Source organism: Wyeomyia smithii, chromosome 3 (assembly GCF_029784165.1).
Source record: "Wyeomyia smithii strain HCP4-BCI-WySm-NY-G18 chromosome 3, ASM2978416v1, whole genome shotgun sequence".
Taxonomy (NCBI): domain Eukaryota; kingdom Metazoa; phylum Arthropoda; class Insecta; order Diptera; family Culicidae; genus Wyeomyia; species Wyeomyia smithii.
This window is the reverse complement of record NC_073696.1, coordinates 2,430,290-2,455,583: the sequence shown is the minus strand read 5'-3', so window position 1 is coordinate 2,455,583 and position 25,294 is coordinate 2,430,290. Positions and strand designations below refer to the sequence as shown.

General features: G+C 41.2%; 1 protein-coding gene across 8 annotated transcripts in view; it reads right to left on the bottom strand.

Moving 5' to 3' along the window:
* Positions 1–638: 638 nt before the first annotated feature.
* LOC129732609 (uncharacterized) overlaps positions 639–25,294 on the bottom strand; it is a 283,879-nt gene continuing 259,223 nt past the window's right edge. For all 8 annotated transcript variants that reach the window (XM_055693610.1, XM_055693612.1, XM_055693614.1 and 5 more), the window contains one exon: positions 639–3,296. In XM_055693610.1, the coding sequence (XP_055549585.1) occupies positions 3,245–3,296 (52 nt within the window). In that variant the 3' untranslated portion in view covers positions 639–3,244. The remainder of the gene's footprint in view (positions 3,297–25,294) is intronic.

The window sequence follows — 25,294 nt, the reverse complement described above, 5'->3', positions numbered from 1 at the left end:
AACAATGCCAAAAATGAACGGTTCTTTTTTCATGACTTTTTTGACTTTTTAAGTGGTCAAAGACGACCTTAACAGTAGAAATGGCCACCAATGAACTAGTTTTAGTTCCAAGTCGTTTAAGGTGTCGCTTGATGAATTCGGGCTGACGACCTAGATACTTGATATTACCACCCGAACCAAAATACCTTCCTTTTGGAAGATGTTGAGTTTAAATTGGATAAAATAAATCAAGCAAACTACAAAAGTAAAACGAGCTCAAATCAAACATAGCTTCAAAATAAAAATATAAAATTATTGTAGTCCTACGTCAACTATGCGGTCGTGTCTTGGATACCACCCTCCTACTATTTTTTTTTTTCAGAAATAGCCTCGGCCACAATTAACTTTTAGGTAATTTAAAGGTGCTCAATTTTGGATTGGAGTGGAAAATTTAGGGAGCTGACAATTTTTTCCAAATTTCATATCCACGATTAATCATTTTCTTTTCGAAGATACCTTCCTAAATAGGACATCAAATAAACAGAGAACTTTCAAAGTTTCAACTAGATTCGGGTGGATACAAACAATGAGAAAAGTCCTGCCAGTGTGCGAAAAAAGTCCAGGTTTGTGATATCTCCTAGTAACAACACCAAACTCGGTTACCATTTTAATAATCGTCTATTTTTTGTAATCTCACATTTTGGTTCACTATTTAGGAATTGGTCTAAGTCGCATCGTTTTGGTTTGTTTGAATTTGCTTTCTTGTTTTTTTTTCGTAATTTTTTTCCTCTCCTCCTATGCTATTCTCTCTTTCTGTTTTACTGCACCGCTTCTGGCAGACTGTAATTTTACTTTTGCTTTTTTCCCAGTGCACACGAGATTGTCTTCTTCTACATTCTGTACGTGCAGATTTCGATGATGGCAGTGTTGTGAACCCGGACAAATCTCGCTGCTGTAAGTTTTTTCGTACCTCTAGCATCTCGGTTTTAAGCGGTTTACCCATTTTTGTTGGATGAATTTTTTTAAATACATTTTATATAACTAGTCGATATTCGATATAATCAATTTGTGTGTCAAATACTGATGAGTGCCATGACTTAGGTTGCAATGTGTGTTTGTGTGTTTGTTTCTGTGTAGTGAATGGAAAATTGCGAATTCGCTGGATGCGTTTAGACTATCATTCAAATAAAACTTTGAACATTGCACTATTATTATACCCTTTTTCGATTATTTCAGTTGCTAGTAAATATTCTATATTGAATGTTCGCTTCTAGTTTGATATTTCGACTGCACCTATTCTGCTTTCTATAATATATATTTCTTATAAAACTTCAACTAGTCTATATTTATTCCACAGTGATTTTTGTTTTATTAGATCATCGTTGCGATTTAATTCAAGTTTAAAAATGGATTTTGTTTAGATTTTTTGTTTGTTATCTAATCGTTTTTTTATCGACTCAACTATTTTGTTCATTGGTTTAAGGTCATTCGTTTTATCTTTTGGCTTTCAGTGTGGTGTTTTGCGCGCAACAGTTTGCCTTCTTTGCGCTGTTGACGAAACAAAAACTGTAGGAGAAGCTTTCGAAATTGCCACTCTCGAGAGGGCGAAACCTTTTTCAGGGTAAAGCATTTAATTCTAGAATAATGTATCGAATGTGAAGAGTATGGAACATTTGGCTTGAAAATGTCAGTTATTGTCGCCATTCGGATCTACGGTTCTGTGAGAGTCAAGACTGAGGATATTTGCTATTGCATGTGAGAATACGAAGTTTTTTGGTTTGAATAAAGATAGATGAAGGCGGTTGCAAACGAACAAAAAGTGTCACTGCCGCGACGAAGACCAAAGCACTTGTTGTTTCATTTTTTGTTTATTTTTAATTGCACCGAACGGAGGAACAAATTTAATTGTTAATGGTTTCTAATAAAGATTCGACCAGAAACCATCCACAATCGTCCGTCCATTCGGTGGTCTTGTTTATTACTTACCATATTTATTGGCATTTCGGTTAATATATGGCATTGCTGCAGAAAAAAAAATCGAAGCTCTGAATAAATTATACTCTACCATCTGAATAATTGGCACTGCAGCTCAAACAACGTTTTTTTTCCAAAATAAAACAACTCTTTTCAGCTTTCCATTTTGTAACCTCTCATAGGCAGCTATTCCAAACAAACGGTTCATCTGGTCCAAAATTTTCTCTTATGGATTTTCAACTTTTCGATAAACTATTTAACATTCGCGGTCTAACAAAAATCCAATGATGCTATAAAGCTCTAAAACATCGATTATTTGGCTTGGTTCACACATTGGAGAGCAATTTTTAACACCTAGGCTGGAAATACTCATTCAAAAAATTGTTGTAATCACTTACGTAAGACATTTTCCTCGGCTTAAATACTTTCTTTTTGTTCCTCACAGGAATACGTTTTTTTTTTGCTTGCGGCCTATTCTAAACAATGAACTATCAAATGCTTTCTTATGTTTTGGCATGCAGCATGTCGTCTGTTTTGGAATACAATACACTGATATATTTATGTAGATAATTACGTTTACTAGTACGCGCTTCGGTACAACTAGCCTGACAAGGTTTTTTTCCGGTAATGTGTGCGTAATTTCTTGTATCATGATTTCTTTTATTCTTTGTTCCTATATTGTATCGTAGTTTGACTTTATCCGTTTAGCTACAGTTTTGCTTGCTTCAGTTCGTTGGTTCAAAGTTCCACTGACTAAGTTTTGTATAGTTCTCCAACCAGATTGCACACATAATAATAAGCGTTAAAAAAATTGCACCCAGTCGCACATATGTACCAGATTTTGAGCATTTGAATTTTGATGCTAACAATTATACGTATCCAAAAATGCTCCCAACTTACTATCTAATTGTAACATTTACTCGTGTTCTCGAATCTGGAAAATAAAACGAAAATTCCAAATATCCTAACTGTACATTTTTGACTCCTTGTCGTAGTACTTTGTCTCTGTGCTCTCGCGTTGCTGGCTGAAGTTCAGGATCCATCCAGTTTGCGCTGTCGGAAGTAATAAAAAAAGACTCCCATCTACGGTGGTAATTTTCCGGTTTTTTGTTTTTTGTTTTCAAGAGAAGATTTATAGAGACCGACACGTAACGGTCAGGGGAAGATGGAAAACCACTCGAGAAGGAATCGACAATATCGCCGGTTGAGTAACCGAATGCAGAGGAAGAAAAAGAGCGAGAAAGCGCCCAAATATATACTATACGAGTTGCTCGTATCGTTTCAGTGTGTTTCAGCCAGCCTTCATCCAGCGGTCTATCGAGTACTCCAAAGCGGCAACCCAGCTGTGTGGATGATGATGGAGTCAGCGGTCCAGAGTGAAGGCGTGGAAAAGAGAGATATAGAAACATATATTTTCTGGAAAAATATAGTAACGCCATAAGTGATCCGGATCATTTATCGGCTGCTGCAGCAGATTTACAAAATATATATTAAAAATTTTTTAAATACATATTATCAAAAAATCTTTATTGCGTAGAAAGGTATCTCGCACGGCAGACGAAGGATAAGCTAAATTTTTTGACGTAGAATACGTCTTACGGCAACATATACAGGGGTCCAACTTCAATACAGGGATCCAATTTCGAAAACCGAAAACACCGAGAGCGTCACGAAATTTGTCCAATTTCAAACATTTTAAACTCAGTCAGTTTCCAACCGATTTCCGTCATTTTTGCAGCAATCGAATGGAAAATTATCTAAGCACCCGTTTAAATGCAGAAAATTGTAAACTAATTTTTTGAACTATTGTACTATTTAAAATTGTTGAACCTTGTCTAAACGTAAATGTCGACCTATGATTGGACGCTTGCTGCCTTTTCCTAAAAAGGACGACAGAATGGAGTACCTAGTTATCCGGGAATGCACTCGTTGTGCTATATAAAAGTTTGCTTCTCCTCAAGCCAGCTTTAGTTTACTAGCAGCGATGGCAAAGCACGAAGGCGGCGTGGAGCGGAGCAGCAGCAGGTAGTTGTTAACTGCAGTTCCTACCTTTTTCAGTTCGGCTCCCCTTCGATCTGAGTTGGACCCCACCAGCGGTAATCCAATTCAGATATCGGGTGAATACAGTCAGAAACTGAATGAGACTCGCACCGCCAGGTGGTTTGAGAAGCCACCATCAGCCAGCGTGTATGTGAATATGTGAATATCTGAATGTGTGAATATCTATAGCGTGTCTATGCATGACTATAGCGTGTGTGGCTTGCGTGTGCATGTCTATAGCGTGTCTGTGAATGTCTATAGCGTGTGTGGCTAGCTATATAGCGTGTGTGCATGTCTATAACGTTTGTGGCTAGCTATAACATGTCTCTAGCGTGTTTGGCTAGCTCTATAGCGTATGTGGCTAGCAGTTTAGCGATTAAAATTATCATATATAGCAGCAAATAAATCACCTCATGTTGATTTTAAATATCACAGCAAATTTGCCATGTAGAAAAAACAATATTTTATTGTCAACAAATGGCATTGACAAACATTATTAACCTCTTTTGACTTCAGCTAAGCCTGAATGTTTACATACACATACACACATACACAATACACTTAGTGTATTTTAACATTTATTTGAAGAATGTTTGAGTCAGTGAGCCTAAATCACATAATTTTTCGCTCAAGTCCTATTATTTGCAGCAATCAGTTGTAAAATTATCTACGCCACTGCTAACTGCAGAGAATTTTCGTAAAAAACCTAGTTAACTGGCACTACTGGCCCTCGTCTATAACCTCTCCGTAGCCACTGCCTAAGTTAAACTATCTCAGTGCAACTTTATACAAAAGACAGACTCAAAACAATTTAATTTCATTCTTGTTTTGGATACGACAGCGAGTGAAACTGCATAGCTGCACATACCTTCTGCTGTTGTTTATCGTCGTTACCAGTGCCGTCTGTAGAGGTGAACGTCATCTGGAGCAGAGAGACCATTAAATTGATTAACCCCATTGAGTTTATCCCCAAACCCATTGCAAGAAATACATAGCCTTAAGACAGGCTGTCGTATTCTACGTTAACTCTGCGGTCGTGTCTAATAAACAACCAATTCAACATTTTCTTCATGTTTAGTTTATTTTAGCAAACTCAGAAAACTTTTTACGATGTTTTCAGTGAGCAATGTGAGCAGTGAGTAATAAACTTTAATGACAAGCCTTCGGTAGAATTTTCGCATTTTCAGAGATGTCATAAATTGCGGGGTCTTCGATAAAATTAGCAAGCTGTCCATTAATAATTGATTCGCAAGCCGCTTATTGCGTTACAAATTTCCGTCACAATTAAGACTTTACTCAATAGCATACCAAAAGAGAAACATGAACAAATCTTTAGCAACAGTTACTACTGTCAGAGTACTGAGAAAGAATTAAATTTATACTATTAAATTGGAACAAAATTGTATCGAGTACAATAGCTGTAACAACCGACATTGATCTGATTTTTTTCTGTCAGTAACACTTCAACAAATCATCTACTTTGAATAACGGAAGCTCGGTAAATCTTTGCTGATTACTCTCACTTACAGCAATGGAGAGCATTTTACGAGAAATTTTCGTAAAAGTATTAGCTCAGAATCTCAAAAACAAAACGCTTTCATAGACCAAGGAAGACTAAATAAAATAAAAACGCTTCAATAGGTCAAATAAATCCCAAGTTTAGCTCAGGATTCCAAAAATGCTTTCTAAAACCGAAAACGATCAGCAAATTAAATTATTGCAATTTTAAGTGAGAATTGCAAAATAATGTGTCTAAGGGCAAAAAAAATGCAAATGATCTTAAATTACGATTAGAATCCCTCTGAACCTTATTCTCAATTCTGCAAGTGATCCTAAATAAAACTCTGAACTACGCGAAATCAATTTTTGAGGCCAGATAACGCCTATAATCCCAAACTAGACTCCGTGAATGTAAAAAAAACAGACATAATCCAATACTACGCGAATAACCAGTCTAGAAGTTAAAACGTCTTTAATTAAAAAAATAATCCCAAATTCACGTCGAGTATATATATAAACGCTTCAAATTTAGTTTGGAATCGCAAATCAGAGGAGACAAAGGAGTCAGAGGAGACACAAAAATCCTAAATTTAGCTCGTAATTGCGAATAAACACATCTGAAACCACACGAAGGCTAAAATTGATTTTGTACATCTTTTAAGAAAAAACATGAAAAAACGCCGAAAAACACAAAAAACTAATTTTTTCACCCACGCCCAAGTCTTTAAGAGACTGCAAGAAACTAGTGAAACCACCTGGGGAAAGTAGTACTAATCCCCGTCTTCCGAGTGAAAACTGTTGTTTTTGCAGCTTTTTGCAACTTTTCGAGAAATTTTATTTTGAAAAAGTGCATTTTTTTTATCTAAAATGGCCTAAACCCTATGAAAAAGTTGAAAATTTTCCCAAGGTATGTACGGCAGAAAGATGTATTTTTCGATTTTTAGAAACTCTAAGAATGTCTGTGTATAAAACTACCTGTATGTGGTCGATTTTCAAGAGATAGAACCAAAGTGTCTTCAGCAAAGTTTTTCTACATAAGATTGTCTAGAACTTTGCTGAAGACTTCGTTTTGATTTGATAAGTAAATAAGGAAATAAAATTTTTATCTCACTCTTAGGTAAATTAATCAAAAATTTATTTACATCAAAAGATATCCCTTAAGATCTACAAAAAACTTTGTCGAATACACTGTAGCATTTAAATGGTATTTTTATACTCAAAAGGCTGACGATCACGTTTTTCGCGTTTTAAACCACTGTGCCCCCCTTCGTTTTTGATTTTGACCACGACAGTGTGTTTAGCAGCGAATTTCACATTGGAATCACTTATCAGCAAAAAACAACATACAGCATTTTCAAAATTGCAAGATTTTGGATTTTGTCTACGCACAAAAGCGCTTCTGCATAAATTGCTGCTATCTTAATAATATCCTAGCAGGCGTTTCTGTAATCGAATTTCGAGGAAATTGCAATTTAAGTTTTGAATCGAAAAAATGCAATGTTGACAACACTGCAGAAAAAAATTGACCACGTAGTTCGATTCTAGATCTAAAACCCTTCCAAATGATATGTCAATATCACCTGTAGCTCTTCAGGGTCCCGAGATATTTACAAATTATAAAAGGTGTTCGCAAAAAGTGGAGGCCGTCCCATTGGCCGGGGGTCCACCAATCGGTACAACACGTTGTACTTATAAGTTCCGGCCCAAAATACATTGACTCACAAATTTTGGTCGAAATCAGAGATGTGTCGACGCATTTCCTCGGATTCTTGACTTGGAATGACCCGAATATAAAAGACGCGTTTGAATGCCACCAACGAACATGAAAAGAAATGATTCTTACTTCAAAATGATTTCAATTTTGCGAGAAAATGTTATCGAAGACCAAGAAAAAAAGTAGGAGGGTGGTATTCAAGACACGACCGCATGACGTTGGACTACGGTATTCTTATATTTCATTGAAACAAATAATAGAGAGAATTGCAACTCTAGTATTTGCTGCAATTTTATCTAACAGTGCATTTCTGGATGCTGAGACGTTAAAACGTTATAAATAATAATATATACTAAAAGAATGGATATTTTTTATTTAATCGCTGTCATTTCATACATATTCGAATCAAACCTTTGTTCGTAGCTGCACTACCAAGACAATCATTTAATTGAGCGAATTGGTAAAATTTTCATATCTAAGCAAAAAGCAAACTTTACGAAACTATCTGAAATTGGAGCCCAGAACGATTCTACCGAAAATTTTAAATTTGAACATTGTTTGACATTTAATCGATAAAACTCATGCTAGGTTAGTTCCAGCCCAGCATATAACTTCATGTATTTGAAAAAAAAAAACGTTTGGTTCAATAACTCAATATAGCAAGAGCTAAATCACACGTTTTTCGGTAGTTGTTATCAAAGTTTGGGCGAGTGACAGGAAAATATCTTAGCTTCTTCAGTTGTGATTTAGAGCATTTCTAATTGTTTTGTTATTTTTCACGATAGCGACAAGTTTGTTTCTTTCTCTGTGTGCGAGAAACAAAATCAAAACCGCGCACCGAGAAACAAAAACGAAAATTTATTGAATGCTCATTGAGAAAACTTGCAACTCTTTTTACCAATAACTTATGATACTCAAAAGAACCCGTTTTGATCTAAATCAAATTTCTAGTAAATAAGTGTTGATCATTCATAGGTAGTAATTTTTCCTCGATGAATAAAGACTGGCTGAAGAAGTTAAAATCGCTGCTGTAAAATCAAATTCACAACTGTGTTCGTTAAGACGTTTTAATATTTTCAATGACAATAATAATCTTCGATAAACACCCGCTATAGTTATTCACACACATGCTAAAACTATCTAAACACGCGTTAAAACTATTCATACACACGCTGTAGCTATAGCTATCCATACACACGCTATTCCTTTCCATACATCCGATACAACTATCTATACACACGCATAAGCTATCCAACCATGTGCTATTACTATCCATACATACGCTATAACTAATCATTACACACGCAGCAGCTATCCACACACAAGCTATAACTATCCGTACACACGCTGAAGATATGCACGCAATAGCCATAATATGCTACACATGCTAGTGTCTTACACACGCTATAGCTAGCCATACACACGCAACAGCGCCATCCCTATCATCGCAAATGTCATAGCAATACAGATGCACATACGCTATATGTGCACACTGCACACACACCCAACGTTTTCACCCAACGATATCTGAATTGGATTACCGCTGGTGGGGTCCAACTCAGATCGAAGGAGAACCGAACTGAATGAAGAAATGCAGCTCCCCACTACCTCCGCCGCTGCTGCCTGATACCACCGCTCTGGTTCTGCTGCAGCTCAGTTTGGCCGCTGGAATCAGCCACCGCTGCTGATTATACAAGACCGGCCTGGTGGCCTTTCACTTGTTAACTAATGACTGCTATGAGACGACACAGGCTTTTATATAGCCCAAAGCAAAAATCCATCCGCGAGCAAACAAGAAGCGAGCTTGTGATTGGTTGAATGTGCACGACTTTTAACACAACTTTTAACTAGTTTAGCATCGAAAACATATTTAAATTATTATATGACAATCTTGCGCAATATTTCCCCTATCAATCAAGCCATTGGTGTTTAGAATCTGTTCAGTGGTAATGATAAAAGAAGCATTTTAAAACGGTGTTGAAACACCTGTTGCAGCTACCGATAGCGAGCTCGTTATTGGTTGAAAGCTGTGAGACTGTTTACAAAGTCAGATCGGTTGTATCCGTTAGTGTCGACTGTGCTTGTGAAGAGAGGTGGAGATTGGTTGCTCGGTATGATTTAGACAATCGATGTGATTTATCAATTTTTCAATAGTGTATCTCGAACAATAGGTTATTTTTGTTGCATAAATTCAACCGTAAAAGAATTTCTGATCGGTTGATGCCAAAACCTCGAAATTCTGAAAAGAAATGACTGATATATAAGCGCTCAAAACCTGACCACTTTTCCCTGGTTTTCCCCGGTTGAATTACTAGATTTTCAAATTCAGGTGCCTAACTTCGATATAGACGTTAGTCCAACGTCAAAAAAAATATTAGAATTACAAAAAACAAAAACGCTTTCAAAGGCCATCCTGCAAACAGATGCGAAAACAACGTTCCAAACATCGAAACGGTTCATCCAATGCAAACAAAGCTTTTAAACACCTTAGAAGGCCAAAAACAGAAATTGTTCTCTAGTTAAACTCAGAGTTACAATCTAAAATTCAGTTTAGAATCGAGAAAAAACGATTTGAATCTCAGGATTTTAAACTAACATTTGATGAAAATGATCAGTAATAAAACTTATCCCAAGTTAGGCTCGAAATCGCAGAAAAATGGCCCTAGTTCGAGTCATTACTTGTGTCAACTCCAAGCTGATCCGTCGTCGGTTTTCAGAGTCTGCAAGTTTTACATAGAAATTTGAGTGACGAAAAGAATGTCAGTTTTGCTTAAAAATGGAAGTTACGACGGGTTCTGACAGTCCAAACAGATCGTAAAGACGAGCGATCAGAGAAAGAGCAATCCGTTTGGTGATAGGATGTGTCTGGTGGAAGGTCGGTCTTGTAACGAAGACAATCTGTTGCTGATTCCCAGTACACTCCAAGCATTTTGATGACTTGGTCTTGGTCTAAGTCAAAAGGAGTCTGAAGAGTACGATTTTCCGGTGGAGTACCTTCAAGAATTGCGAAGCTGAAATCCGCCCTTTGCTAGTAGTGCGTCTAATTGCTCGCGGAGTTCGATAACTTCTTCTATGGTCTCGCCACCGAAAAAGAGGTCGTCGACGTACACATCCTTCTTGAGCGCCCTCGCTGCTAGCGGAAATTGATGTCCTTAGTCGTCTGCAAGCTGACTTAGTACCCGAGTGGCTAGAAAGAGGGCTCTGGACGTGCCGTACGTCAGAGTTCTAACTTCGTTCGTTTCCATTGGATGTTCCGGTGATGGTTTCCAGACAATGAGCTGGAATCGACACAACTTGGTGGTTTATCATCTTTGTATCGGCAATTATTATGAGTGAATGCACTCGAGATCGCATCGTGATCGATCGAATGTCCTGCTGCATGGTAGGTCCCAGAAGGTCCGTTGGGTGTTTTACGCGAAGTATTGAAGACGATTTGTAGTTTGGTGGTGGTGCTCATGGATCACAGTATCAGTTTTATATGTCCGATATCGTGATACTCTTCGATGAAGGTCTTGTACTGCTGGTAAAGCTGAGAGTTGCAAAGTGAACTTTTTTGAAGCCAGTGAAACTGGCAAATAGCGTGAGCTGACGTTGCACGTCCTCTTTGACCGGCTTTGGCTCGCTCAGAGTTGCGAGTAGTGGTCCACTGAATATGCTCCTCACAAGCTGCATTCTCAACGGAGTACGCTGTCGATGAGCTATCTTCCTCGATTGTCTAAAATTACTCCATGAGTGAATATCGGAGATGATAGTGACGTTAGCGACAACGAGAGCGGTCGATGGACTGATGGTGGACTTTCTAGACACGATCCAACCAAAGACAGAGTTGACCAGCACTGGAGCCTTTAACAGATCGAAGAATATTTTGGCTCCTTTGATAATATCTACGGAATTAGTGCTATCGACAACAAGGAATTCGATGATGGTGGAGTACTCGCCAACTCGAGACTGAAGCTTTGAGGAGATTCTATTCTTGGCCTATGTGAACGCTTGGTTGATTCCCGTGGTCGATAGGTAGATAGTAGATGGGTAGGTCTTTTCCTGCTGAGCCTTGATGCTCTGCAAGAATCGCTGAAGCAGCTCATTCTTTCCAAGTCCAGTCGTCGTCTACGAATAATCACGGCTATGGTAAGAAGAAGCAAGAAGTCTTCTGATAGTGGCCAGCAGAAGCGCGACCACTCGACAACCGTCGCAGACGCAGATGTCATTGAAGAATCGCCCGAAGAACCGCTCGTTTCCCAGATTGATCCTTTTGGACACAAGGTACTGAGAGTCGCTTGAGGTGCCCCTCAAGAGCTGATCCAGAATGCAAATTTCGAGGGATCTGCGTGTTTCGTTGGCAAGCCTTAAGCAAGCAAACGAGATTGCAGTTTGTGAGCTTGTCACGCTGGAATACAACGTGTGCATTCTACGTGCTCGCGCAGTCGAGATTGACGGTGTGGTCAGTGATTCGAGCTTAATTGTCAAGGACCTGTTGGAGGCTGGAACAGTCCATTTCAAGGATTCCAGTCTTCAACTGATAAAGATACTGGATTGCAAGCAATTGCATTCAGTATCGCTCAACAGAGGTACACCCAATCAAACTCGCTTCGGGTGACTTTCCTCGGATCTACTCTACCGAGCTATGTACTCGTGGAATAAGTGCGTTTCCCCGTGCGCTTGTTTGGGCCGAGTGGTATATGCGGAGAGCAACGTGCGGTAGACACTTGCTATAAAGTTGCTGAAAAGTATGTCTATTGTGGGTAGATTTCGTTGGACCGGCGTACGAACAACGTCGAGACAAAATCAAGCGGTCGCAGAAAGAGCACTCAAAGCGCTCTCCTTACGAGGTGCTGTCGTCTGATGCGTCTGATTCTGACAATTCAGTAGAGGAACCTTCTTTTACTGAACCTGGGAATTCTAGGAAGAGATTAAACCTCTCATTTTCTGAACGTCCCCGGAAAGAACAAAGGAGATTCTCATCTAAAATGTCAGATACACTAAAGCAAAGAAGTGCTGTTGAAAACCCGAAGTGAACTCCTCCGGGATGGGTTGAACTGAATTCTCGCAAGAAGTTTACAGCACTTCCATGAACATTTAAAAATTCAACTGTTTCTTCTCTTTCGTCCAAGATTTAATCAGAATCTGGACTGTTTAGGTTTTCAGATATTGTAGACTTGATTTTTGAAAATTTTAACATACCTTAAATCTTGAAATGTCTTCTGCTGGCAAACGATTTTGAAGCGGTTGACCGCAAAATAGCTTCTCCTTGCAGCGAACGTATCCTTCGATGGCAAATTCATCGATTGAGACGAATAATTTTATCTGTGTTTTACATTGAAATTGTAGAAGTATCATCCCCAAAACTGATTCACTCAAAGTCTCGAATAATGAATAAAAATACAATGTAGTACTCCAAATATAGACCTTAACTTCCATGATTTCAATATCAGTCGTCTTGGTCAATATACAAAGAAGTACTTCTAGAGATTTGTCTCTATGTTCAACATCGCTACGGTTGGACGTGAAGTGTCTTCTCAAGTCGGTGGGTATTTGATTTTACCTGGAAAGTATGTCTCGCATTAGATCCAACAATTACGGGCTGGACGCATACCTACTAGGGATATTACGGATGTGATTTTTAAATATCCGCATCCGCTTGCGGATATGTGAGTCCTGATTAAGAATGTTACGGACATCCGCATCCGTTATTGCGGAACATCCGCATGAAAATTGACATCTGCATCCGTATCCGCATCCGCATCATGCATCACTAGATAGCATGCGGTTATTGGAAAAGAATATCGCTTCATAAAATGTTGTGGCGAAAATGTTTCTGGTGTATTTGCTGCTCGCTTCAATAGTTTTTGCAATGGAGTGCGACATATCATGCGAAATGAGCGAAATAAAACAACAGGGATGTTACGGATATCCACATTCGCATCCGTGTCCGCATCAGGACTAGGGGTGTTACGGATGTGATGCGGATGCGAATATGTGAGTCTGTTAAAGCTCTGTTAATCATTACATGTATTGTGCCGTGTCAAATAAACGTTTTGTTAAAAAAAAAGTAGTACGACTGGAAATTTTTAACTTCTGGGTTGGGTTTCGGCTACGCAGTCTTTCACGGATTCAAAACGGGTGTTTTCTACTGCCCGACGTTTCGGCCAGAGGCCACATTACAAACACGACAAACACCGTCAATCATCGTACGGACGTAGACCAGCTGAGTACCACTTACGCTGGGTTACTCCACACCATCAAAAACACCATTTCGTAATGAAACAGAGTGAGAAGAGAACAAATCCCATAATTTTCAAAGCTAGTACTCAAAACAAATTGCAGATAGGTATACAGTATAGATAGTGCAGTGCGGTACGGCAGTGATTAGAGCACATTAGTTCGAAACAAAAAAAAATAAACAATTAAATAACAATTTAATTATTGTAAGTTTTTCGAATTAGTTGAGTTTGTAAAACAGTTTAAAAATTCAATCAATTTAGATGCAGATAGGCGATTAATCTCAATAATGCTATTCCACAGAAAACAGACACTTTGATGGAAAAACGGTAATCTAGTGAGTCCTCATTACTGTTCTTCAAAAAATAGTTTTATAATAAATGTTTTTAATATTTTCCCTTGAAAAAAAAAGGCCGAAACGTCGGGCAGTAGAAAACATCCGTTTTGAATCCGTGAAAGACTGCGTAGCCGAAACCCAACCCAGAAGTTAAAAAAAAGTTTATTCAAGAATGTTTGTAGACAGCGAGCCTCGCCAACGTCAGGAGAAAAAAAAGACGATTATCGCAGTGAATAATTGTACTACCGTGACCACTCACAAGCCTGCGCTCCACAGAGGAATTTAGTATCAGAGTAAGAAAATAAAAACAGCAGGATTGGTGCTACACCTTATGAGACCTGAAGCCAAATTTGCGCCGCATGAAGATATGTGGCAGCAAAGCTTATTTTATTCTACACCGTCTTTGAACAAGTCATACAGATTGAATAACCCATACATAAATTTTAACTATTCTTAATTCTATTTGAAAAAAAAAAACGGTTCTTGACAACATAAAATCGAACATATCACTAATGTCGTAAAAAAAATCGTAGTAAACAGGAGAGCTAATTTCTTTCCAATTACAGAATTCATTTCAAGAGACTTGACAGCAATCACGTTGGAGGCACCAACGACCCACGGCAAAACTGAAATTTGTATCGCGTCAGCATACTTTCCAGGTGACGTGGGAGAAGTTCCTCCACCAGAGGTCGCTAGATTGGTTTCTTACTGTAAGGAACAAAACAAAGCTTTTATAATTGGATGTGATGCAAACGCCCATCACACGATTTGGGCCAGCACAGACATCAACAACAGGGGTGAGTACCTTTAAGACTTTATATCATCACAAGGGATAGATATATGTAATAAGGGGGATAAACCAACTTTTGTAAATGTATTAAGACAAGAAGTTCTTGACCTTACACTATGTAGTCCGGTGATATCCGGCAGAATAAAAAATTGGTACGTATCAGATGAAGAATCTTTATCTGACCACAAGCAAATCTTATTTGATTATGAAGCAAATCAAGAACGCACTGAGTTCATAAGGGACCCCAGAAAAACAAACTGGGAGCTTTATAATTCAAAGCTAATGGCAGCTTTGAACAGCTTCGGAGGATGTTCCAAATCATACAGAGAGTTGGAAGAAAATTCCAAATATCTCTCAAATTTGATCCAACAGTATTACCTTGATTGCTGCCCTGCAAAGATACGCTCTACAAATAGAGAAGTACCTTGGTGGAATCAATCTCTACAAAAACTTCGGAAAATAAAACTCGGAAACTCTTCAACCGGGCTAAACGAACCCAACAGTGGGACGAATACAAGCAATCCCTCACCGCCTATAATAAAGAAATAAGAAGATCTAAAAGGATTCACTGGAGGCATACATGTGAAAACATTGAAAATACTCCAACAGCCGCCAGGCTGCAAAAAATCCTTGCGAAAGATCACTCAAATGAGTTGGGTACTCTAAGAAAAGAAGATGGTTCTTGTACTAGCTCTGCTAGAGAAATATTGGAGTTAATGATGAGAACACACTTTCCTGGGTGGATCATTAACTCAAGTGAAGACCAAAGTACATCTGTATCATGTACTGGAAATCTTATAACCAGGACAGAAATTCACGAAACAGTGAATACGATGACTGGGCTAGTAAGAACTAGGGATGATGCAATTACTTTGGCCAACCAAATTTTTACCGAAAGTAGAGTTGAATGGGCAATAGACTCCTTTGAACCCTTCAAGTCACCTGGTAGAGACGGAATCTATCCGGTACTACTACAGAAAGGTAAAACAGTTCTGATGCCCATTCTAACACAACTCTTTCAATCAATCCAGCTTAATTCTAGGCTATATTCCGGAAGCGTGGCGACAAGTACGGGTTATTTTTATCCCTAAGGCCAACAAAAGGAACAAATCTCTGCCAAAATCCTTTAGGCCAATTAGCTTATCGTCAGTCGTTCTCAAAACAATGGAAAAAATAATCGGTGAGCACTTCAAATCATCATATCTTTCTAAAACTCCTCTTAGTAAATATCAATTTGCTTACCAGGAGGGAAAATCGTCGGTAACTGCACTCCATACTATAGTTACAAAACTAGAAAAATCTTTTGCTGCAAAAGAAATTTCCCTTACGGCGTTCCTTGATATTGAAGGGGCATTTGATAACTCGTCCCATGACTCAATGGCTGCTGCAATGGAGAAACGTGGTTTTGACAATTGCATTATTCATTGGATAAGCGAGATGTTATCAAAAAGAGAAATAGCAGCAATCCTTGGTAGCTCTACTATAAGTGTAACAGCTATAAAAGGGTGCCCACAAGGAGGGGTGATATCTCCTCTGCTGTGGTCATTAATAGTTGATGATCTTCTAAAAAAATGGATGGAAGAAGGCTTTGAAGTAGTTGGATTTGCTGATGATATTGTCATTATTGTTCGTGGCAAGTATGATGATATCATCACAGACCGAATGCAAACTGCCTTAAACATTATTTCCTCGTGGTGCGATAGGGAAGGCTTAAATGTAAATCCTTCAAAAACCACTATCGTCCCATTTACACGTAGAAAAAAGACTAGGCTTAATGATATTATGCTAAAAGGTGAGCTTTTTAAACTCTCAGATAACGTCAAATACCTTGGAGTAACTCTTGACAAAAAACTTAACTGGAATACACATCTAGAGCAGGCAATAAAAAAAGCTACAAATACTCTATGGATATGTAATGAAACTTTTGGTAAACAATGGGGACTCAAACCGAAAATGATCCATTGGATATATTCGGCTATAGTGAGACCCAGAATTACCTATGCTTCACTAGTCTGGTGGACAAAAACAAGGGAGAAAGGTGCTCAAGATAAGTTGGAAAAACTTCAACGGCTAGCCACTCTCTCAAAAACGGGTGCAATGAGAAGCACACCCACCAAGGCATTGGAAGCTCTACTGTTTATGCTTCCACTGCATCAATTCATACAATTAGAAGCCGAAAAGAGTGCCTTACGGATCAAAAGATCATTAAGGCTCTTTGAGGGTGATTTAACGGGTCATCTAGGTTTTCTAAAAACTATTCGTATCAATCCCCTAGTAATAAACAATGAAGACCGGATGGAGAAAAGATACAATTTTGAAAGACGATTTCGAATGTTTGAACCTGAGCGTGATGTTTGGGAACGCGATGGTCCTGATCTCCGCCCAGGATCAATCATTTTCTACACAGATGGTTCAAAAATGAACAATCGAGTGGGAACAGGAGTAACTGTCCCAGGAATAGACCTGTCAGTTCCAATGGGCCAATGGCCAACTGTCTTCCAAGCTGAAGTCCAAGCAATACTAGAATGTTCTGAAATATGCCTACGCAGGAAATACAGACACTCAAACATTTGCATGATGTCCGACAGTCAAGCAGCGTTGAAGGCTTTGAAGTCTGCGACATGCACATCAAAACTAGTTTGGGAGTGTGTTCAATTACTCCAAACACTGGGTTGTAATAATCAAGTAGACTTATACTGGGTTCCTGGTCACTGTGGAATAGATGGGAACGAAAGAGCCGATGAATTGGCAAGACTTGGATCGTCTCATCAGTTCATAGGACCAGAACCCATCTGTGTTCTATCCGCTTGTTCCCTTAGAATGGAGCTAAAAGCATGGGAAACTCTGAAAGTGGAATCCAACTGGACAAACACCTTCATCGGTAGGCAGTCGAAACGGTTCATCACTCCGAACGTTTCTATGACTCGTAAAATACTGGATCTTTCAAAAAAAGATCCAAGCACGTATACTGGTTTAATAACAGGGCATTGTCCGAGCCGTTATCATTTGAAGGTTATGGAAAAACTTCAAGATGATACATGTCGAGTATGTGGCATGGAAAAAGAAGACTCGGAACATCTGTTATGCCGATGTCCGGCAATTTTTATCAAAAGATATAAGTTCTTCGAGAGAGGTCTTCTGGAACCCTCTGAAATCTGGAGAACAAATCCCAGTACGGTTGTGCGCTTCATACGAAGTATAATACCGGACTGGATTAATGCTATTGGTCAGACTATAACGACCACTTCCAATAGTGATACGTTATCCTGACTAAGCAAAATTAAAAAGGGGGAATATGTCACAAAATATAAAAAAATTGGTCGCGGTGACGAAAATACCCAACACGGAAAAAAAAAATTCGTAAAATGCACGGAGGCACGCGTCTAGTGAGTTATGATAACCATAGCAGGTCCGGTGGTGAGGAATAACTAGCAGTGATGTGCTACGGAGTCGTCGGGAGGGTGCATTGAAATGAACTTGTTCAAGTAGGGCAGGTTGAAGATGAACATTCTCTGCTGATTGAGGCGCCTATTTGACAAGGGCTCTAATTGAACAAGTTGGTATCGATCGGTGTAGGGCGGGAGATTATTTGGATCGTTCCACGGGAGACCGCGTAAAGCAAATCGTAAGAACTTTTTTTGTATCCGCTCTATTTTAAAAATCTTTGTCATTTGGAACGGGCACCAAACAGGAGAGGCGTACTCCAGAATACTGCGCACTAACGAGCAATATAGAATTTTGAGAGCATAAATATCAGTTAAATTGGAGGTATGGCGGCGAATAAATCCCAACACAGAAAATGATTTTGCGGTGTTGATTCCAATGTGTTCGTTAAATTTAAGTTTTGAGTCAATTGTGACTCCCAGGTCACAAATGGATTGTACTCGGTCGAGACACTCAGAACCCAGTAAATATCAATTTTCAACTGGATCGTTGCAGCGAGTGAAGGATATAATTTTGCATTTTTTGCAATTAACACGCATGCCGCATGCCGCACCAAATCATCAGAATATTCAGATCTTATTGCAACGCTCCACATTCTGCCAAGGACGAGATGACACGGAAGAGTTTCAAATCATCAGCGAAAGATAGTTTTCTTGACGAGATCAGTGCATACAGATCATTAACGAATATGTTGAATAATAGGGGCCCGAGCATGCTGCCTTGAGGTACACCGGATGCAATGTGGAAAATGTAGGAATGGGTGGGGTTAACCAATACGTACGCAGAACGAATTGTTAGGTATGAGAATAACCACTCCATGATTCATTCTGGGAAACCCATCCGCCTCATCTTTGCAATTATTAAAACAAGTGGCACAGTTATGTGTGGATATCTCATTAGAACGAACAAGGCAGTAAATATTACGTTTGTTGGGTACTGTTCTGAGAGTATGACATACCAATTGGTGAATACGAAGACCGGAAAAATTTTAATAAACAAAGCAAAGCAATGTAGCATGCTAGACGGATGCACAAAAGCCGAATTCCGGAGAAACGATTATAGAATTTAGCAGTCTATTGGTCTACTGGTGGTAGCGAATCCAATGCATAAAGTGAGGAGATTTACGATTGGTTATCTCCAGATCTATTTACGCTTTGGATAGGTGTGATACGTAGGGCACGAGCAGCACGGTATTTAGACAGTCTGTTCAGCTTTTTGGCTTCGCCGATGACATTGATATTGTAGTACGAACCCTTGAGAAGATGACGGAGACGTACATCAGAGTGAAGGCTGAAGCCGGACGAATTTGAATGGCCATAAACGCATCGAAAACTAAGTACATGAGAGGAAGAGGTTCCAGGAGGACGCTTTGCTCGAATAAAATCCGGCCGCCGCATGAAGTTAACCATCTACAAAACACTAATCAGACCGGTAGTCCTCTACGGCCACGAAACCTGGACTATGCTCGTGGAGGACCAACGTGCTCTTGGGGTTTTCGAACGAAAGGTGTTGCGTATCATCTGTGGTGGAGTGCAGATGGAAGATGGATCGTGGCGGAGGCGGATGAACCACAAGTTGAATCAGCTGCTGGGAGAACCACTCATCGTTCAAACGGCGAAAATCGAGAGACTACGGTGGACTGGGCATGTCGTTAGGATGTCGGACGACAACCCGGTGAAAATGGTTTTCGATAACGACCCGACTGGAACGAGGCGATGGGGCGCGCAGCGAGCAAGGTGGCTCGATTAAGTGGAATATGACCTACAGGGTCTTCGCAGACGACATGGCTGGTGAGCTGCAGCCATGAACCGAATTGAATGGAGACGACTTCTTCGAACAGCAAGGGACACTTCGGCCGGGATCTAACTAGTAATTTTTTTTTTATTGTAAAATTATTTTATTTGTCAGGTCGTTTATGTACATAAAAACATTTTTTTAATCTTTAGTTCACTAAATCAAGATAAAGATCTAATCCTGAGGTGTCAACTCTACCATTACACTGGTTTATAAAGCATATGTGTTCTGCAAAAATTTTTAATGTTTTCACTCTCTGCCTTTCACTTATTCCTGTTAGAGCAGGTTTGACTAAATCAATGAAGCTAAGGTGTCTCCAGCCCCCCAAGATTGCTGCTATTCTTTGCCGTAAGTTAGTCCATGCCGGCCGGACGCGATCATATTCACTGAATTTGTGCATCAAGGTTTCTACATTTCTGCTTCCACAATGTGTACAGTTTTCATTGTCCACTCGCTGAATCACGAATAGCAGTTTGCGATGCTCGACTTTCTCGTTGACTATCAGGTAAAGTTGTGTTCTCTGTGCTGACGTTAGCTTTCTCGTTGCTATATTCCGCCAGACGCGGGGCCATCTATTGTCTGGATATTTTTGTTCCACCCTAGGAACGTCTGTTTCACTGACAAAGTGCTGATGAATGTGGCCGGTGGAGAGACTTTGTTGAATTTGGTCCGGAATCAGTCTCAGGTTCGACTGTATTTGCCTAAGATCCGGAAGATCCGTTGGTATCGTTAGGCGCGGATTTGCGTTGAAGAGAAGAGATCTGTAGAAAGGGGAGTGAATCGATCTCCTGCAGGTGTCGGTTGATAGCGAGTGCTTTGCATTTCAATGCCGGTAACTGTAGTTTTAGGCCACCGTTTTCTATGCTACGAGCTAGCTGTATCATTGGGACGCGGGCCACCAAGCCTCGCCAAAGAAACTCGCCCATTGCCGATGTAATTTTTGCAGTATGTACGCAAAACGGCGGTTATATGGACGCGAGGTACCATATTTTCGACGTTCCGAATGTGTTTAGCATAGTGACTCGCTGGTGCAGTGTCAGTGTGCGCAACGAGTGCAGCCACATTTTTTGCGAGAACTTCCCCACAAGCGCGTCCCAGTTCAATGAAGTCATCGTGCGTATTGAGTTTGTGAAGTGAACACCTAATATTTTAACAACATTTGTTGTCTGTAGCCACTGGGTGTTAATTGTGTTGCCTTCTGTACATCCAACATCAATAGCAACAGTTTTGTGCAAATTAAGTTTTGCGCCGGCGGCTATCTCGAAGCGGTTGAACAAGCTGTTCATCGCGTCGATTTGCCTCGTTGTTGAAACGATCACACTGATGTCGTCTGCATATGCCACAAGCAGATCGTCGTCGCATACACGTTCAAGCCTGCATACTAGTGGATGGAGATATAACACGAAGAGGTGCATGGACAGCGGATCCCCCTGCCGTACCGAACGTTGGATTTCGAAGGGACGAGAGAGATGACCATTGATTAACAGCCGGGATGTAGCTCGGCTGGCGATGCGTGAGAGTAGAACTATGAAATCTTGGTTGAAGCCGAGCGACCGCATGGTTTCGAAGAGGAATGAGTGCCTAACCCGATCGAAGGCATGATCGAGATCAAAGCTGATTAACTTTCCTGCACGCCGATGATGACGAAGATTGGCGATCCGATCTTTCAGAGCGAGAGTGGCTTGAAAGATGTTGCGCTCTGAATTTGAGCACTTCTGTCCGTCATTCAAGACGTGGTGTTCTCTAATCACTCTCTCCAGCCTGGTTTTGAGGATGCGAGAGAAGAGCTTATAGTCGCTATTTAGCAATGATATAGGGCGGTATGATCTGGCTGTGCCATCGCCGCCTCGCTTTTTCACCAAAACGATGATACCTTCCAACAACGCCGGGGGGAGATTGCCGCTCATTGCCTCGTTCATTATTAGATTCATCTCTCGGTGGATGATATCGAACATACGATGGTAAAACTCTCTCGGGATACCATCGCACCCGGGGGATTTTCGGGGTGCGCTCGTCTGTATTGCTGTCCAAATTTCTGCCGTCGTAATGCCGATCGTGCAAGCTTCGTTCAGCGGGTCGTTGGGTGGAATTACACTCGTGCAGTTGAAACTGCTAAGGGCTATTCCCACTGCTTCCGATCCGGGACCGGGCCGGATCCGGGCCGTATCCGTGTCCCGTCCGGGACTTTAATGCATTCACACTGCGCCGTGTACGAACCGTGCCTGCGCTGCGCTCTGGCTGAGAAAACACAACACTTTTTTTACACAACACTTTTCTCGAACTATAATTCAACGTTTGACTGTGACGGCAATATGCATGAATGCAAATGCAAAGCAAAACCGAAAATATGTTACTACTACATACACGCATCTACCCGAATGCTTTCCGTGCACTCTCCCGGCAACACAAAGTATCGTCGGCAACGATAGTTCTTTTCTCGCACGGCGGCAGCACGACGACAACTCAGCGCTGCTCCGGTCTGGGCACGTCGCGTCGGTGTGAATGCGTTCGTAAGAACGCATGCAATCAATCTCAAACGAGCCCGGATGACACACGGATCAGCCACGGCCCGGTCCCGGATCGGAAGCAGTGGGAATAGCCCTTTATGCTCCCTCTGGTTCTGCACAACGTGCTGCGCGGGAGGATTTGTTCAGAGAAACGCTTCCCTATTATCTTCGTCACCGTACAACACATACGATTAAACTACGAAATACGATTGAATACGAATAAACTATGTCCGCGTGACGCGGGATACACCTATGTTTGTCACAACGCGAGGTCGCGCCTTGATCGCATTTATGTCAGCAACGGCTTACGTGATCAGCTGCGCTCAACACATGCCCATGTCTGCTCGTTCACCGACCACAAAGCGCTGACACTTCGGATATGCCTTCCAAATTTAGGGCAAGAGTATGGTCTTGGTTTCTGGTCCCTTCGCCCCTATTTGTTAACTGATGAGAACGTAGCGGAGTTCCAATATAAGTGGCAGTATTGGACCCGACAGCGCAGAAACTATGCTTCTTGGATTGAGTGGTGGCTTTCTTTTGCCAAGCCAAAAATAAAAAGCTTTTTCGAATGGAAATCGCGAGCTGTATTCGAAGAATTCCACGGCCAACAGCAGCATCTCTTCAGTGAGCTGCGTCAAGCATATGATAACTACTATCAGCATCCAGAGTTGATCACTACCATCAACCGGCTAAAAGCTGAGATGTTAGCTCTCCAGAGAAGATTCTCACACATGTTTATGCGTATCAATGAAACACACGTGGCAGGAGAACCCATGTCAACGTTTCAGCTGGGAGAAAGGCGACGCAATAAAACCATCATAACACAGCTGCAAACAGAGCAGGACGAAACAATAACAGAGCCAAGGGAGATCAAGACGCACATGGTCAATTATTTCTCGTCACTGTACTCGGAGGAGATAAGAGAAGAGCATGATAAAGGGCTCTTCCCACTGCTTCCGTTCCGGGACCGGGCCAGGACCGGGCAGGGACCGGGCCGTGGCTGTTCCGCGTGTCGTCCGGGCTCGTTTGAGATTGATTGCATGCGTTCTTATGAACGCATTCACACCGACGCGCCGTGCCCAGACCGGGGCAGCGTTGAGTTGCCGTCGTGCTGCCGCAGTGCGAGAGAAAAACTATCGTTGCCGACGATACTTTGTGTTGGCCAGAGAGTGCACGGAAGGCACTCGGGTGGATGCGTGTATGTTGTAGTGACATATTTCGCGCGGAGTGAGCTGCGGTATGAAAAAAAGAGAAAGACGTTCTTTCACATACACACATCAACATTTCTCAGCCAGAGCGCAGCGCGGGCACGGTTCAAGCACGGCGCAGTGTGAATGTACGAAAAGTCCCGGACGAGCCCGGTCCCGGCCCGGTCCCTGAACGGAAGCAGTGGGAATAGCCCTTAATGCGTCTTGACGGTCTTAATAATCACCTCCGCTGGTTGTGCTCGCGAGAAAGGGAGGAACTCGCGAGTGGGAAAGTACACGAGCGAGAGTGTGTGTGAGAAAACTCGCAAGCACCAACGCTCGGTAGTGTGAAATGAAAAAAGTAAAAGAGAACGAGAAACAGTACTACAGGAGTATCTCTAGTGTGAGATTTTAGTAGCGGTGAGAACGCCACTTGGAGTATCGCATGCTTTTTGCGAGCGAGTTTAACAACGCTGGTTGCAACCAATCCGACTGTGGGCTGGTTGCTTTCGATCGTTTTCGGACCTACTGTCTCGTTCTGGCTAGTGGCACTCTTCGGCAGTTCGGGAAAGGCGGTAAACGAATTCAGTGATGGAGCGGTGGACTTGGGACCCACTGTTTCTATGTTTGTTGGTCTCATACTTGCTGAGTGCTTAGGCTCCTGAACGGCAGTTGGTTTGTTTTTCTGTCCAGGTTGCTTCGCTACATCCGCGTAGCTTTTCTGGTACAGAAGTTTTTTGTTCTGGACACACGATAGCCCAGTGTGCGCTTGCTCTTTGCAGTGGCGACAGGATTGTAGTTGTCCCTTGTAGGCAATTAGTGCTTGCTCTCCGTCTATGGTTACCCACGAGTCGATGTTCCGCTTCACCATCATACGGACAGACCATATGCCGAGCGGTATGCCTTCGGATTCGTTGCTCTCACCCCACGACACATCGCGAATTGAGATTACTTCTCCAAAATCGTTCAAGAAGTTGACGACCTTTTCTTCCAACACATCTTCGGGGAGGTCGTACACACGCACTTCAACACTACCATCTTCTAGCGTAATTCGTAACTTGTGTTTCTTCCCTTCACACTCCACCTCATGCTTCCCGTCGTGTTCATCGACGACTCTCTGAGCGATCGACAGGTCACTGACCTTTATGAACGCACATGATCCACCTCTGTGGCACTGTAGCCGTTTGATTTCTTCTCGCTTCAAACCGAGAACCGAACAACAAAAACCGTAAAGTTTTTCAACCGACGGCTTTATGGCGAATTGCGAATAGTCAATTTTAAAAGTATTTTCTCGCCTCATCGCGGGACACTGTAGCACGCGACGCGGCACGGGATATTTCGAGAATAAGAATTTTCAACGGTAAATGCTTCACTTGTGATAGGCGCAATCTAAAACACGTCTGCACGTCTCAAAAGTTGAGCGGGTTATGGTAATGTAAGTAATCCCCAGATGACACAGAAAATGACAAGCAAAATTCTGATGAGTTATAAAAGCCTGACGCGGAGTGAAACAGTTCACGAGAAAGTTAATCAGGAGCAGCAGAACGTTTCTGCTCAGGATGAGCTTGTTGGCAAAGTGAGTCTACTGGAAGGTGTTTCGGTAGATTTAAACGGTTTTTTAAGAAATACTACAATTATTTGTGAAAAGTGAGTTATTCTCAAGCTGTGTGTTGTGTTGTGTGTGTTAAATGGCCGTACATCCACAACATAATTCCGCCAACTTGATCGGTCCATGGCTGCCCGCCTCCAATCCCGCGAGCACTCCGCACTTGCCAGATCATGCTCCACCTGGTCTAACCATCTTGCTCT